Here is a 15,430-nt window from a genome sequence, read left to right as displayed (position 1 = left end):
ATAGAGCCTAATACATGCTATACTGCCCTGTGACCCTAACCATAGAGCCTAATACAAGCTATACTGCCCTATGACCCTAACCATAGAGCCTAATACATGCTGTACTGCCCTGTGACCCTAACCATAGAGCCTAATACATGCTGTACTGCCCTGTGACCCTAACCATAGAGCCTAATACATGCTGTACTGCTCTGTGACCCTAACCATAGAGCATAATACATGCTATACTGCCCTGTAACCCTAACCATAGAGCCTAATACATGCTGTACTGCCCTGTGACCCTAACCATAGAGCCTAATACATGCTATACTGCTCTGTGACCCTAACCATAGAGCCTAATGCATGCTATACTGCCCTATGACCCTAACCATAGAGCCTAATACATGCTGTACTGCCCTGTGTCCCTAACCATAGAGCCTAATACATGCTATACTGCCCTGTGACCCTAACCATAGAGCATAATACATGCTGTACTGCCCTGTGACCCTAACCAAAGAACCTAATACATGCCGTACTGCCCTGTGACCCTAACCATAGAGCATAATACATGCTATACTGCCCTGTAACCCTAACCATAGAGCCTAATACATGCTGTACTGCCCTGTGACCCTAACCATAGAGCCTAATACATGCTATACTGCTCTGTGACCCTAACCATAGAGCCTAATACATGCTATACTGCCCTATGACCCTAACCATAGAGCCTAATACATGCTATACTGCCCTGTGACCCTAACCATAGAGCCTAATACATGCTGTTCTGCCCTTTGACCCTAACCAAAGAGCCTAGTACATGCTATACTGCCCTGTGATCCTAACCATAGAGCCTAATACATGCTGTGCTGCCATGTGACCCTAACCATAGAGCCTAATACATGCTGTACTGCCCTGTGACCCTAACCATAGAGCCTAAGACATGCTGTACTGCCCTGTGTCCCTAACCATAGAGCCTAATACATGCTATACTGCCCTGTGACCCTAACCATAGAGCATAATACATGCTGTACTGCCCTGTGACCCTAACCAAAGAACCTAATACATGCCGTACTGCCCTGTGACCCTAACCATAGAGCCTAATACATGCTAAACTGCCCTGTGACCCTAACCATAGAGCCTAAGACATGCTGTACTGCCCTGTGTCCCTAACCATAGAGCCTAATACATGCTATACTGCCCTGTGACCCTAACCATAGAGCATAATACATGCTGTACTGCCCTGTGACCCTAACCAAAGAACCTAATACATGCCGTACTGCCCTGTGACCCTAACCATAGAGCCTAATACATGCTAAACTGCCCTGTGACCCTAACCATAGAGCCTAATACATGCTGTACTGCCCTGTGACCCTAACCATAGAGCCTAATACATGCTATACTGCCCTGTGACCCTAACCATAGAGCCTAGTACATGCTATACTGCTGTATGATCCTAACCATAGAGCCTAATACATGCTATACAGCCCCGTGATCCTAACCATAGAGCCTAATACATGCTATACTGCCCTGTGACCCTAACCATAGAGCCTAGTACATGCTATACTGCTGTATGATCCTAACCATAGAGCCTAATACATGCTATACAGCCCCGTGACCCTAACCATAGAACTCACCAGTAGGAAAAAATGACTCTAAAGATAAGCTGTGTAGATGGAAAAACAGTTCTTGCTGCTCTAGTAGTACTATACAAGTTATTTATTTAACTGAGTGTTTCAGTGCCAAACTGGCATCTTTTACATTTAAAAGAAAAACTAAATTAAGAGCAGGTGCAGGTGATGGTTTTCTCTCCATCTGAGAAAATCGCTCCGATTATGTTAATCAAACTATAATCAGAGTGGTATCCGATTTTCTCAGAGGTGGAGAGAGAAAAATGTTTATCCACATTCTTCATACGCATTAAAAAAATGGTAGGAGGAGTGAGGAATGGAGATGTGTGGAAATCACATTGCTGTGATAAGGCTAAGATAAAGGCTAGAGGCAAACGCGCATCGGGGTGGGCGCCATCCAGACAGGGTAATCCTGCTACCAGTATGTCTGCCACACATTTTGTGCAATATGCCTCATAGGTTCACTTTTGTCCACTTCACATTAGGATTTATAATTCACCATATGGGTACACAGCTACCTTTGAATATATGTAAATTGTTTTAACCCTCGTATGGTCTATCCCTATGGCATATATTTAATACGACATGATTCTTTTGTGACTGCAATCATTCATCTACAGTATATACCGTCACAAGATTGTAACACCATCGCTATATATCTTGCTACATATGTGCATGAAATTGTGGTGTATTTTTCTCCCCCCTTTGGGTTTTGTGCCCCCATTTTTTACTGCATTCCTGTGATATGATGCTTTTTGATACATAATGAAGTTTATTCATATTTTATTTACTTGATTTATAGACTTTGGGGTCAGCTTTCTTCTTTGGTACTGTCACCCCTAGACCTTTAGAAGAAAAATTTGTTTGTGTGTGCCGTTAATACTTGGATTGACCTCACAATTGCTGAGCCTGCAAAATCAGGTCAGTTTACACAATCGGGAACAAAGCCTGGCTAATTATAAATGACTAGATGGTGGCCCGATTCTAACGCATCGGGTATTCTAGAATATGTATGTATGTATATAGCAGCCACATAGTATATAGCACAGGCCACGTAGTATATAGGAGTACTACGTGGCCTGTGGTATATACCATGTGGCTGCTATATACATACATACATATTGTAGAATACCCGATGCGTTAATATAGGCCACGCAGTAAATAACACAGCACACGTAGTATATAACACAGCCCACACAGTATATAGCAGCCACGCAGTATATAGCAGCCACGCAGTATATAGCAGCCACGCAGTATATAACACAGCCCACGTAGTATGTAACACTGGCCACGTAATATATAACACAGCCCATGTAATATACACCCCTCCCCCTATACAGTACAGATAATGGCCGGTATACACCACCTCCCCCCTGCAGTGTCCGCACATTACACAGGGTATATATTATATACACACTATATATATATATATATATATATATATATATACACCCCTCCCCCTATACAGTACAGATAATGGCCGGTATACACCACCTCCACCCTGCAGTGTCCGCACATTACACAGGTTATATATTATATACACACTATTTATATATATATATATATATATACACCCCTCGCCCTATACAGTACAGATAATGGCCGGTATACACCGCCTCCTCCCTGCAGTGTCCGCACATTATTTACACCACCGTGCACACGCTGCGCCATCTCTCCATGTAATCTCACCCACACATAGGCCCACCCCCGGGCCTCCTCTGCCAGAAAATGGCGCTGGTTCGGGGCTGCTCTCCAGGCCCCTGGTATTTCTCTCTGTAATCGGTATCTATTAAGTGTCCGGCGCACATGTAAGCAGCAGGGGAGCTGCTCGGTGAGGAGAAGCCGTCATCCTCACGCCGAGGGTGCGCCACCGGTGGCAGGTTTCCAACCTGTCTGACACAGGGCCCGCCAAGGAGAACCGGCGTCATGAAAGTTGCGCAGCGGCGCTGGCCGGATACATAGCTGCAAACGTAAGTGCTCTATTCATGACGACGATCAGCACAAATGGCGTAGCTACGACGGCTACGTGACGGATCAAAGGACTGGGCCGTCGCTGATTGGTCGTGGCTGTTTTGCGGCGACCAATCAGCGAGTTGGATTTCCATGACAGACAGAGGCCGCGACCAATGAATATCCGTGACAGACAGACAGAAGGACAGACGGAAGTGACCCTTAGACAATTATATAGTAGAGTATAACATTACAGCTTTGGCGGCACAGAGCATCATTAGAATCCTTTTCTAAAGGGAAGCCTGTCTACATCTTCATGTCCGCTATGAAAGTAGCATTCAGAAGTGTAATATTTATGAATATGGGGTTAACGCTTGCAGTGAATGGCCAGCGCTGTCGCAAGTGATCATGATATGCAGGCTTCCTTGTCCCACTGCTGCTACTTCTCAGTAATAGGAAGAATGTTGTCAATCAATGACTGGTGGCCGCAGGCTCGGACTGGCCTGTTGGAGCACGGGAGAATCATCTGGTAGGCCCCTGTGAAGTAGTACTTATGAGTAGCGCTAATACATTTGAGTTCAGTTTGCAGAAAAATGTATAATCTAATTATTCATTAAACAAGCTACCCAAGTCAATATTACATAGAATCAAAATTAAATTTGTGTACTAGGGTCAGGTAATAACTGCACGTAACTGAACAGTGGGCTCCAAGAATCAATGTTACTAGTGGGCCTTTGCCAACCCAGTCCGACATTGAGTGGCCGGCTAAGTCTATATATCATCAATACAGCAGACCCTTCCTGCACAGTGCTGGCGATATTGATATGTTTTTCTTTAACCCCTGATTTTTCCTCCCCTTCTTCCAAGAGTGATAACTTTTTATTTTTCCGACCACATAGGCGTACAGTATGTTGATCTTTGCGGTACAATTTGTAGCAGTGGCATAACAACAGGGTCTGGGGCTCGCAGACGCCAGCATAAATTTCAACTGGATGTGCATCATCAGATGCACATTCAGCTAAAGTGTATTGCACTGAACAGACCCTTCTGGCCCATGCACTGCAATGCACGCTGCCAGACAATCAGGGGCAAGCAGCTGACGTTGGCGTGCACGCGACCAGGGGTGTGTGGCTGTAACGACATGTGCTACTGCTGCGCGCTGAAGTCAGCTGCTGGCTTCAGAAGGGAATGCGCTCGACAGGGAAACCAAGGGAAGGTATTTAATTATTAATTTTTGTTAATCAGTGACCATACTACTATGTATGACTATAGGCTGTGCATTACACTGCTATGTATAACTATGGGTGGTGAATAATACTACTATGTATTACTATGGGCTGTGCAGTATATTATATGGAGGACTACGGGCCGTGTATTTTACTTTCTGGATGACTATGGGCCTTACATTATACTTTCTGGATGACTGTGGGCACAGCGATACCAAATAAGTTTTTCTTTTGTTTGTTTCTTTATTTTTAAAAGGAAAAAATGTGATTCAATTTTTTTTACATCTTTTAACCTCTTTAGCCCCCAAGCCTGTTTTTACCTTCATGACCAGGCCAAATTTTACAATTCTGACTAGTGTAATTTTCTGAGGTAATAACTCTAGATCACTTCAATGCATCCCACTGATTCTGAGAGGGTTTTTTGTGACATATTGTACTTCATGATAGGGGTAACATTTATTCAATATGACTTGTGTTTATTTGTGAAAAAAATGGAAATTTTGCCAAAGTTTTAAAACATTTAACAGTTTTCAAACCTTTAATTTGTATGCCCTTAAATCAGAAAGCTATGTCACACAAAATAGTTAATAAATAACATTTTGCACATGTCTACTTAACATCAGCACAATTTTTGAACCATTTTTTTTTCTGTTAGGAAGTTATATGGGTGATAAGTAGGGTTGAGCGAAACGGGTCGGCCATTTTCAGAAGTCGCCGACTTTTGGCAAAGTTTCATGAAACCCGAGCCGACCCCTGTGTGGGGTCGGCCATGAAGTCGGCGATCTTCTGAATCTGGAATCGGAATTCCGATACCGATTCCCGATATGTTTAAGATATCGTGAACTGGTATCGGAATTCAGATTTAAGTGTAAAATAAAGAATTAAAATAAAAAATATCGCTATACTCAACCTGACGCGCCCTGGTACTAACCGGCAGCCTTTCTTCCTTCGAATCAGCGCTTGCAGGACCTTGTGGTGACGTCGCGGTTTGTGATTGGTCGCGCGACCGCCCATGTGACCGCTCGCGCGACCAATCACAAGCCGCGACGTCACCGCAAGGTCCTGCAAGCGCTGATTCTTAGGAAGGAAGGCTGCCGGAAAGAAGCAGGGCGCGTCCGAGGGTGAGTATATTCCTATTAGGTATATACTCACCCTTGGACGCGCCCTGCTTCCTTCCGGCAGCCTTCCTTCCTAAGAATCAGCACTTGCAGGAACTTGCGGTGACGTCGCGGCTTGTGATTGGTCGCGCGAGCGGTCACATGGGCGGTCGCGCGACCAATCACAAGCCGCGACGTCACCGCAAGGTCCTGCAAGCGCTGATTCTTAGGAAGGAAGGCTGCCGGAAAGAAGCAGGGCGCGTCCAAGGGTGAGTATATACCTAATAGGAATATACTCACCCTCGGACGCGCCCTGCTTCTTTCCGGCAGCCTTCCTTCCTAAGAATCAGCGCTTGCAGGACCTTGCGGTGACGTCGCGGCTTGTGATTGGTCGCGCGAGCGGTCACATGGGCGGCCGCGCGACCAATCACAAGCCGCGACGTCACCGCGACGGTTCCCGGTTAGTACCAGGGCGCGTCCGAGGGTGAGTATAGCGATATTTTTCATTTTAATTCTTTATTTTACACTTAAATATAACATTGAGCCGAGAAAAGAAAAAAAATCACATTTTTCCCCACAAAGAAGTTTTTAGCCCCAAATTTTTCATTTTCACAAGAGTCACAAGAGAAATTGCATCATACAATTTGTTGTGTAATTTCTTCTGAGTACGACGATACCCAATATTTGGAGGAAAACTATTATTTTGGCGCACAGCAGGGCTTGGAAGGGAAAGAGTTCCATTTAAATCTCTAATACACAAGCTGCAGATAGGGTGGAGACTGGGCTTCTGGATCTTTCTTTGGCAAATGTTTAAGGGGAAAGGTGTCAACACTTCTGTAGATCCAGGGGGCTGATCCCAGGAGAGGAAGCCACATGTTTACTGAATAGTTGGTATAGTGACGTCGATGGCTTGGGATCTGTTGCTGAGGTCCTGGTGCCAATGTATGGATGGCCTGGATACATGTGCTACAGTTGTGGAATCTGTTGTCTGGATTTGAGGAACTATCCTAAGGACTGTTGGTGCCATCTGGAGCTGGATAAACACGCTACGTTCGAGGGATCTTTACATGTGTAATTTTAAATATTTAAAACATGTTTTTCATTCTAAATTTTTACCCACTAGTCTCACAAAGGCACTTGATCATGTAATCATTTGATTGTATTGATCATACACTGTGCTACTTATGTTGTACATTGTATTATTTAACCTCTTAGTGTTTGACTGACAGCTAGCCTATCAGGTCTTGACCCTGACAGGATCAAGTTGGGTTAGTGATATAACCGTTGTCAGGCCTCCCTGTTGTGAATTCTTTTGTCGGGCTCCCTCCTGTGGTCATGAATAGTACTTCGGCTGGTTCTGTCCATGGACTTCTGTTATGACCTGGTGGTCAGGACAATAATGGACCTGGTGGTTAAGAGCACACGGAATGACCTGATAGTTACTGATAATAAAGGACGAGCTCTGGGACGTGGGAACTCCACTGACCGCAATCCCTAATCCTATCAAACACACTAGAAATAGCCGTGGATTGCGCCTAACGCTACCTATGCAACTCGGCACAGCCTAAGGAACTAGCTAGCCCTGAAGATAGAAAAATAAAGCCTACCGTGCCTCAGAGAAATTCCCCAAAGGAAAAGGCAGCCTCCCACATATAATGACTGTGAGTAAAGATGAAAATACAAACACAGAGATGAAATAGATTTAGCAAAGTGAGGCCCGACTTACTGAACAGACTGAGGATAGGAAAGGTTACTTTGCGGTCAGCACTAAAACCTACAAAAAGACCACGCAGAGGGCGCAAAAAGACCCTCCGCACCGACTCACGGTGCGGAGGCGCTCCCTCTGCGTCCCAGAGCTTCCAGCAAGCAAGACAACAATAAAAATAGCAAGCTGGACAGAAAAATAGCAAACCAAAGAAATACAAGCTGGAACTTAGCTTCTGCTGGGAAGACAGGTCACAAGAATGATCCAGGAGTGAACTAGACCAATACTGGAACATTGACAGGTGGCATGGAGCAAAGATCTAAGTGGAGTTAAATAGAGCAGCAGCTAATGAATTAACCTCGTCACCTGTGGAAGGAAACTCAGAAACACCCACCAGAGGAAGTCCATGGACAGAACCAGCCGAAGTACCATTCATGACCACAGGAGGGAGCCCGACAACAGAATTCACAACAGTACTCCCCCCTTGAGGAGGGGTCACCGAACCCTCACCAGAGCCCCCAGGACGACCAGGATGAGCCAAATGAAAGGCACGAACCAGATCGGCAGCATGAACATCAGAGGCAAAAACCCAGGAATTATCTTCCTGACCATAACCCCTCCACTTGACCAGGTACTGGAGCTTCCGTCTCGAAACACGAGAATCCAAAATCTTCTCCACCACATACTCCAACTCCCCCTCAACCAACACCGGGGCAGGAGGATCAACGGATGGAACCACAGGCGCCACGTATCTCCGCAACAACGACCTATGGAACACATTATGGATGGCAAAAGAAGCAGGAAGGGCCAAACGAAATGACACAGGATTGATAACCTCAGAAATCTTATACGGACCAATGAAACGAGGCTTAAACTTAGGAGAGGAAACCTTCATAGGAACATAACGAGACGACAACCAAACCAAATCCCCAACACGAAGTCGGGGACCCACACAGCGTCGGCGGTTAGCGAAACGTTGAGCCTTCTCCTGGGACAATGTCAAATTGTCCACCACATGAGTCCAAATCTGCTGCAACCTATCCACCACAGTATCTACACCAGGACAGTCCGAAGACTCAACCTGCCCTGAAGAGAAACGAGGATGGAAACCAGAATTGCAGAAAAACGGCGAACCCAAAGTAGCCGAGCTGGCCCGATTATTAAGGGCGAACTCAGCCAACGGCAAAAAGGACACCCAATCATCCTGATCAGCAGAAACAAAGCATCTCAGATATGTTTCCAAAGTTTGATTAGTTTGTTCGGTTTGGCCATTTGTCTGAGGATGGAAAGCCGAGGAAAAAGACAAATCAATGCCCATCCTAGCACAAAAGGATCGCCAAAACCTCGAAACAAACTTGGAACCTCTGTCAGAAACGATGTTCTCCGGGATACCATGTAAACGAACCACATGCTGGAAAAATAATGGCACCAAATCAGAGGAGGAAGGCAATTTAGACAAAGGTACCAAATGGACCATCTTAGAAAAGCGATCACAAACCACCCAAATGACCGACATCTTTTGAGAGACGGGGAGATCTGAAATAAAATCCATAGAAATATGCGTCCAGGGCCTCTTTGGGACCGGCAAGGGCAAAAGCAACCCACTGGCACGAGAACAGCAGGGCTTAGCCCGAGTACAAGTCCCACAGGACTGCACAAAAGAATGCACATCCCGTGACAAAGACGGCCACCAGAAGGATCTAGCCACCAAATCTCTGGTACCAAAGATTCCAGGATGCCCAGCCAACACTGAACAATGAATCTCAGAGATAACTCTACTAGTCCATCTATCAGGGACAAACAGTTTCTCCGCTGGGCAATGGTCAGGTCTATCAGCCGGAAATTTTTGCAGCACCCGCCGCAAATCAGGGGAGATGGCAGACAAAATTACCCCCTCTTTGAGAATACCCGCCGGCTCAGGAACACCCGGAGAGTCAGGCACAAAACTCCTTGACAGGGCATCAGCCTTCACATTCTTAGAGCCCGGAAGGTACGAAACCACAAAATCAAAACGGGAGAAAAATAACGACCATCGAGCCTGTCTCGGATTCAACCATTTGGCAGACTCAAGATAAGTCAAATTCTTGTGATCTGTCAAGACCACCACGCGATGCTTGGCTCCTTCCAGCCAATGACGCCACTCCTCGAATGCCCACTTCATGGCCAACAACTCACGATTACCAACATCATAGTTACGCTCAGCAGGCAAAAACTTTCTAGAAAAGAAAGCACATGGCTTCATCACCGAGCCATCAGAAATTCTTTGCGACAAAACAGCCCCTGCTCCAATCTCAGAAGCATCAACCTCAACCTGAAACGGGAGCGAAACATCTGGCTGGCACAACACAGGGGCAGAAGAAAAACGACGCTTCAACTCCTGAAAAGCCTCTACAGCTGCAGAAGACCAATTGACCACATCAGCACCCTTCTTGGTCAAATCAGTCAACGGTTTAGCAACAGTAGAAAAATTAGCGATGAAGCGCCGATAAAAATTAGCAAAGCCCAGGAACTTTTGCAGGCTCTTCACAGATGTCGGCTGAGTCCAATCGTAAATGGCGTGGACTTTAACAGGGTCCATCTCGATAGTAGAAGGGGAAAAAATGAACCCCAAAAATGAAACCTTCTGAACTCCAAAGAGACACTTTGACCCCTTCACAAACAAGGAATTCGCACGGAGGACCTGGAACACCATTCTGACCTGCTTCACATGAGACTCCCAATCATCCGAAACGACCAAAATATCATCCAAATACACAATCAGGAATTTATCCAGGTAATCTCGGAAGATATCATGCATAAAGGACTGAAATACTGATGGAGCATTGGAAAGCCCGAATGGCATAACCAGGTACTCAAAATGTCCCTCGGGCGTATTAAATGCTGTTTTCCATTCATCGCCTTGTTTAGTACGCACAAGATTATACGCCCCTCGAAGATCTATCTTGGTGAACCAACTAGCCCCTTTAATACGAGCAAACAAATCAGACAGCAACGGCAAAGGATACTGAAATTTGACTGTAATTTTATTAAGAAGGCGGTAATCAATACAAGGTCTCAAAGAACCATCCTTCTTGGCCACAAAAAAGAACCCTGCTCCTAACGGTGATGACGACGGGCGAATATGGCCTTTCTCCAAGGACTCCTTTATATAACTCCGCATAGCGGCGTGCTCTGGCACAGATAAATTGAACAATCGGCCTTTAGGAAACTTACTACCAGGAATCAAATTAATTGCACAATCGCAATCCCTATGAGGAGGTAGGGCACTGGCTTTGGGCTCATCAAATACATCCCGATAATCCGACAAAAACTCTGGAACTTCAGGAGTGGAAGACGAAATAGACAAAAATGGAACATCACCATGTACCCCCTGGCAACCCCAGCTGGACACAGACATAGATTTCCAGTCCAATACTGGATTATGAACCTGTAGCCATGGCAACCCCAAAACGACCACATCATGCAGATTATGCAACACCAGGAAGCGGATATCCGCCTGATGTGCAGGAGCCATGCACATGGTCAATTGGGTCCAGTACTGAGGCTTATTCTTGGCCAAAGGCGTAGCATCAATTCCTCTCAATGGAATAGGATACTGCAAGGGCTCCAAGAAAAAACCACAGCGCCTAGCAAACTCCAAGTCCATCAAATTCAGGGCAGCGCCTGAATCCACAAATGCCATAACAGAATAGGATGACAAAGAGCAAATCAGAGTAACAGACAATAGAAATTTAGACTGTACCGTACCGATGGTGGCAGACCTAGCGAACCGCTTAGTGTGCTTAGGACAATCGGAGATAGCATGAGTGGAATCACCACAGTAAAAACATAGCCCATTCCGACGTCTGTGTTCTTGCCGTTCAGCTCTGGTCAAAGTCCTATCACATTGCATAGGCTCAGGCCCATGCTCAGATAGTACCGCCAAATGGTGCACAGCTTTATGCTCACGCAAGCGTCGATCGATCTGAATGGCCAAGGACATAGACTCATTCAGACCAGCAGGCATGGGAAATCCCACCATGACATCCTTAAGGGCTTCAGAGAGACCCTTTCTGAAGATTGCTGCCAGGGCACATTCATTCCACTGAGTGAGCACAGACCACTTTCTAAACTTCTGACAATATATCTCCGCTTCATCCTGACCCTGACACAGAGCCAGCAAGATTTTCTCTGCCTGATCCACTGAATTAGGTTCGTCATAAAGCAATCCAAGCGCCAGGAAAAATGCATCAACATCACACAATGCCGGATCTCCTGGCGCAAGGGAAAATGCCCAGTCTTGAGGGTCACCACGTAACAAAGAAATAATGATCTTTACTTGTTGAACAGGGTCACCTGAGGAGCGAGGTTTCAAGGCAAGAAACAATTTACAATTATTTTTGAAATTCAAGAACTTAGATCTATCACCAAAAAACAAATCAGGAATTGGAATCCTAGGCTCTGACATCGGATTCTGAACCACAAAATCTTGAATGTTTTGTACCCTTGTAGTGAGATTATCCATCCAAGAGGACAGACCTTGAATGTCCATGTTTACACCAGTGTCCTGAACCACCCAGAGGTAAAGGGGGAAAGAGAGACAAAACACACTGCAAAGAAAAAAAATGGTCTCAGAACTTCTCTTATCCGTCTATTGAGATGCATTAGTACTTTAGGCCACCTGTACTGTTATGACCTGGTGGTCAGGACAATAATGGACCTGGTGGTTAAGAGCACACGGAATGACCTGATAGTTACTGATAATAAAGGACGAGCTCTGGGACGTGGGAACTCTACTGACCGCAATCCCTAATCCTATCAAACACACTAGAAATAGCCGTGGATTGCGCCTAACGCTCCCTATGCAACTCGGCACAGCCTAAGGAACTAGCTAGCCCTGAAGATAGAAAAATAAAGCCTACCTTGCCTCAGAGAAATTCCCCAAAGGAAAAGGCAGCCCCCCACATATAATGACTGTGAGTAAAGATGAAAATACAAACACAGAGATGAAATAGATTTAGCAAAGTGAGGCCCGACTTACTGAACAGACCGAGGATAGGAAAGGTTACTTTGCGGTCAGCACTAAAACCTACAAAAAGACCACGCAGAGGGCGCAAAAAGACCCTCCGCACCGACTCACGGTGCGGAGGCGCTCCCTCTGCGTCCCAGAGCTTCCAGCAAGCAAGACAACAATAAAAATAGCAAGCTGGACAGAAAAATAGCAAACCAAAGAAATACAAGCTGGAACTTAGCTTCTGCTGGGAAGACAGGTCACAAGAACGATCCAGGAGTGAACTAGACCAATACTGGAACATTGACAGGTGGCATGGAGCAAAGACCTAAGTGGAGTTAAATAGAGCAGCAGCTAATGAATTAACCTCGTCACCTGTGGAAGGAAACTCAGAAACACCCACCAGAGGAAGTCTATGGACAGAACCAGTCGAAGTACCATTCATGACCACAGGAGGGAGCCCGACAACAGAATTCACAACAGACTTCCTCTGGTGTGTGTTTCTGAGTTTCCTTCCACAGATGACGAGGTTGATTCGTTAGCTGGCTGCTCTATTTAACTCCACTTAGATCTTTGCTCCATGCCACCTGTCAATGTTCCAGTATTGGTCTAGTTCACTCCTGGATCATTCTTGTGACCTGTCTTCCTAGCAGAAGCTAAGATCCTGCTTGTATTTTCTTTGGTTTGCTATTTTTCTGTCCAGCTTGCTATTTTTATTTTTGTCTTGCTTGCTGGAAGCTCTGGGACGCAGAGGGAGCGCCTCCGCACCGTGAGTCGGTGCGGAGGGTCTTTTTGCGCCCTCTGCGTGGTCTTTTTGTAGGTTTTTGTGCTGACTGCAAAGCAACCTTTCCTATCCTCAGTCTGTTCAGTAAGTCGGGCCTCACTTTGCTAAATCTATTTCATCTCTGTGTTTGTATTTTCATCTTTACTCACAGTCATTATATGTGGGGGGCTGCCTTTTCCTTTGGGGAATTTCTCTGAGGCAAGGTAGGCTTTATTTTTCTATCTTCAGGGCTAGCTAGTTCCTTAGGCTGTGCCGAGTTGCATAGGGAGCGTTAGGAGCAATCCACGGCTATTTCTAGTGTGGTTGATAGGATTGGGGATTGCGGTCAGCAGAGTTCCCACGTCCCAGAGCTCGTCCTTTATTATCAGTAACTATCAGGTCATTCCGTGTGCTCTTAACCACCAGGTCCATTATTGTCCTGACCACCAGGTCATAACACCTCCCGTTGCAAGAGCAAGTAGTCGGCACCCTGTGATCATGCTGTGGGGGTGTCAATGGGTTTATAAAGGGAATGATTTTCCTTTGTCAAACTCCTCACTTCCCGTTTCAGATATACAAATAGTTATTTGGCCTAATTTGCATATTAATAAAAAAAAATGTTGATTTCTCAGTAATGGAAGAACGGTCTGGCCATGTAAAAGACTTGAGGACTTGTCATTGAAGGAGCTACATGCATGGACTTATAAATAGCTTGGAGATGAAAGTACATTGTGATTCTCCTACCTGTAATCCATTGCCGCGCTTCAGTCGCTCTCGTAGGGACCGTAGCACAGGGGTTTCAGCAATAGGAATCCTCTGTTCTCTTGCTGGGAACGTGTCTTCTTTTTCTGTTGGGGTCTCTGCTACATCATCTCCAGATTTGCTTTTGGCCCTAGACTTCATGAATTTCTTTCGTGAAACTGTTGAGTTTGATCTTCCAGCTCTGCTCTCATTGTTCTCATTTTGAGAACGCTGGGTTTCTCTTAGGAAGAAGAACATTACTTTGCTGTCTCGCTCCTTGTACTAGTTGTCCTTGTTCTACACATTCACTGGAAGAGCTGTCCACACTTCATATTACCTTCCCATAGTATTACATTTCAGAAGATGAAACCTCCACATATATTATGTATATCACATAGTAATTACTTAGTCATCAACCAACAGTTGTCCCAATATTTGACCCTACATCAGTTTAGTGGCCTGCTCTCAATCAGTGGAACACACCAAAATCAACTATTGACATGAAATTGAAATTGTTAATCCCAATCTGTAACCAAGTCTGTGTGGTAAAAACCTTAACCACGTTTTCCTTAATTATAGAGCAACCATTGTAGTTAAAGGATCAGGTGTCTCTTTAATTATGAACAAGTCACAAGCCTCAGCTTCTGACAAGGAACAGATAAGATGAGCAGATGAGAAATCATTACCGGGCTTCGTCAAAGAGTGAGCTGACATCTGATCCTCAAAATGTTTCTGTGGGGCACAATACACTCACAGTGTTCTACAGTAAAGAGCTAGTTATTGTAATAAAATATTAATCAACCAATTATTATTCCAAATATCCACTGTTCATGTATACACAAAGAAGCGAAATACACTATTGAGGTCAACTCTGTGGAACTGGTTCGGTATGTAGACAGATCAGCCATAACATTAAAACCGTAACGTGAATAACACTGATTACAATGGTCAAATTCTGAAAAATATTCGGCATTAAGTGAACAATCAGTGAATGAAGTTGATGTATTGTAGGTAAGAAAATATAGCAAAAGCAAATCTGTGTACAACTTTAACTCCTTCATCCCTTGGCCATTTTCCGTTTTTTCCTCCCTTTCTTCCAAGAGTCATAACTTTTTTTTTTGCATCAATATAGCCATATGGGGCTTGTTTTTTTGTGGGATGAGTTGTACTTTTGAATGACCCCATTGATTTTACCATATAATGTACTAGAAAACAGAAAAAAAATTCCAAGTGCGTTGAAGTTGCAAAAAAACTGTAATTCCACCATTATTTTTTGAGTTTTTTTTGTTGACCATGTTCACTACATGGTAACACTGACCTGACAATATGATTCTCCAGGTAAGTACAAGTACGC

At 44.9% G+C, this 15,430-nt stretch overlaps 1 protein-coding gene across 1 annotated transcript in view; it reads right to left on the bottom strand.

Annotated features, from left to right (window-relative positions):
- The window catches only part of LOC138665287 (calcium-binding protein 2-like), a 133,763-nt gene extending 119,408 nt beyond the window's left edge, over positions 1-14,355 (bottom strand). Inside the window, exon 1 of the mRNA XM_069752624.1 lies at positions 14,080-14,355. Coding sequence (XP_069608725.1) covers positions 14,080-14,334 — 255 coding nt within the window. The 5' untranslated portion in view covers positions 14,335-14,355. The remainder of the gene's footprint in view (positions 1-14,079) is intronic.
- Positions 14,356-15,430: the final 1,075 nt, after the last annotated feature.

Source organism: Ranitomeya imitator, chromosome 2 (assembly GCF_032444005.1).
Source record: "Ranitomeya imitator isolate aRanImi1 chromosome 2, aRanImi1.pri, whole genome shotgun sequence".
Classification (NCBI taxonomy): Eukaryota; Metazoa; Chordata; class Amphibia; order Anura; family Dendrobatidae; genus Ranitomeya; species Ranitomeya imitator.
Note: the sequence above shows the minus strand (reverse complement) of the source record. Positions and strands in the feature narration are given on the sequence as shown.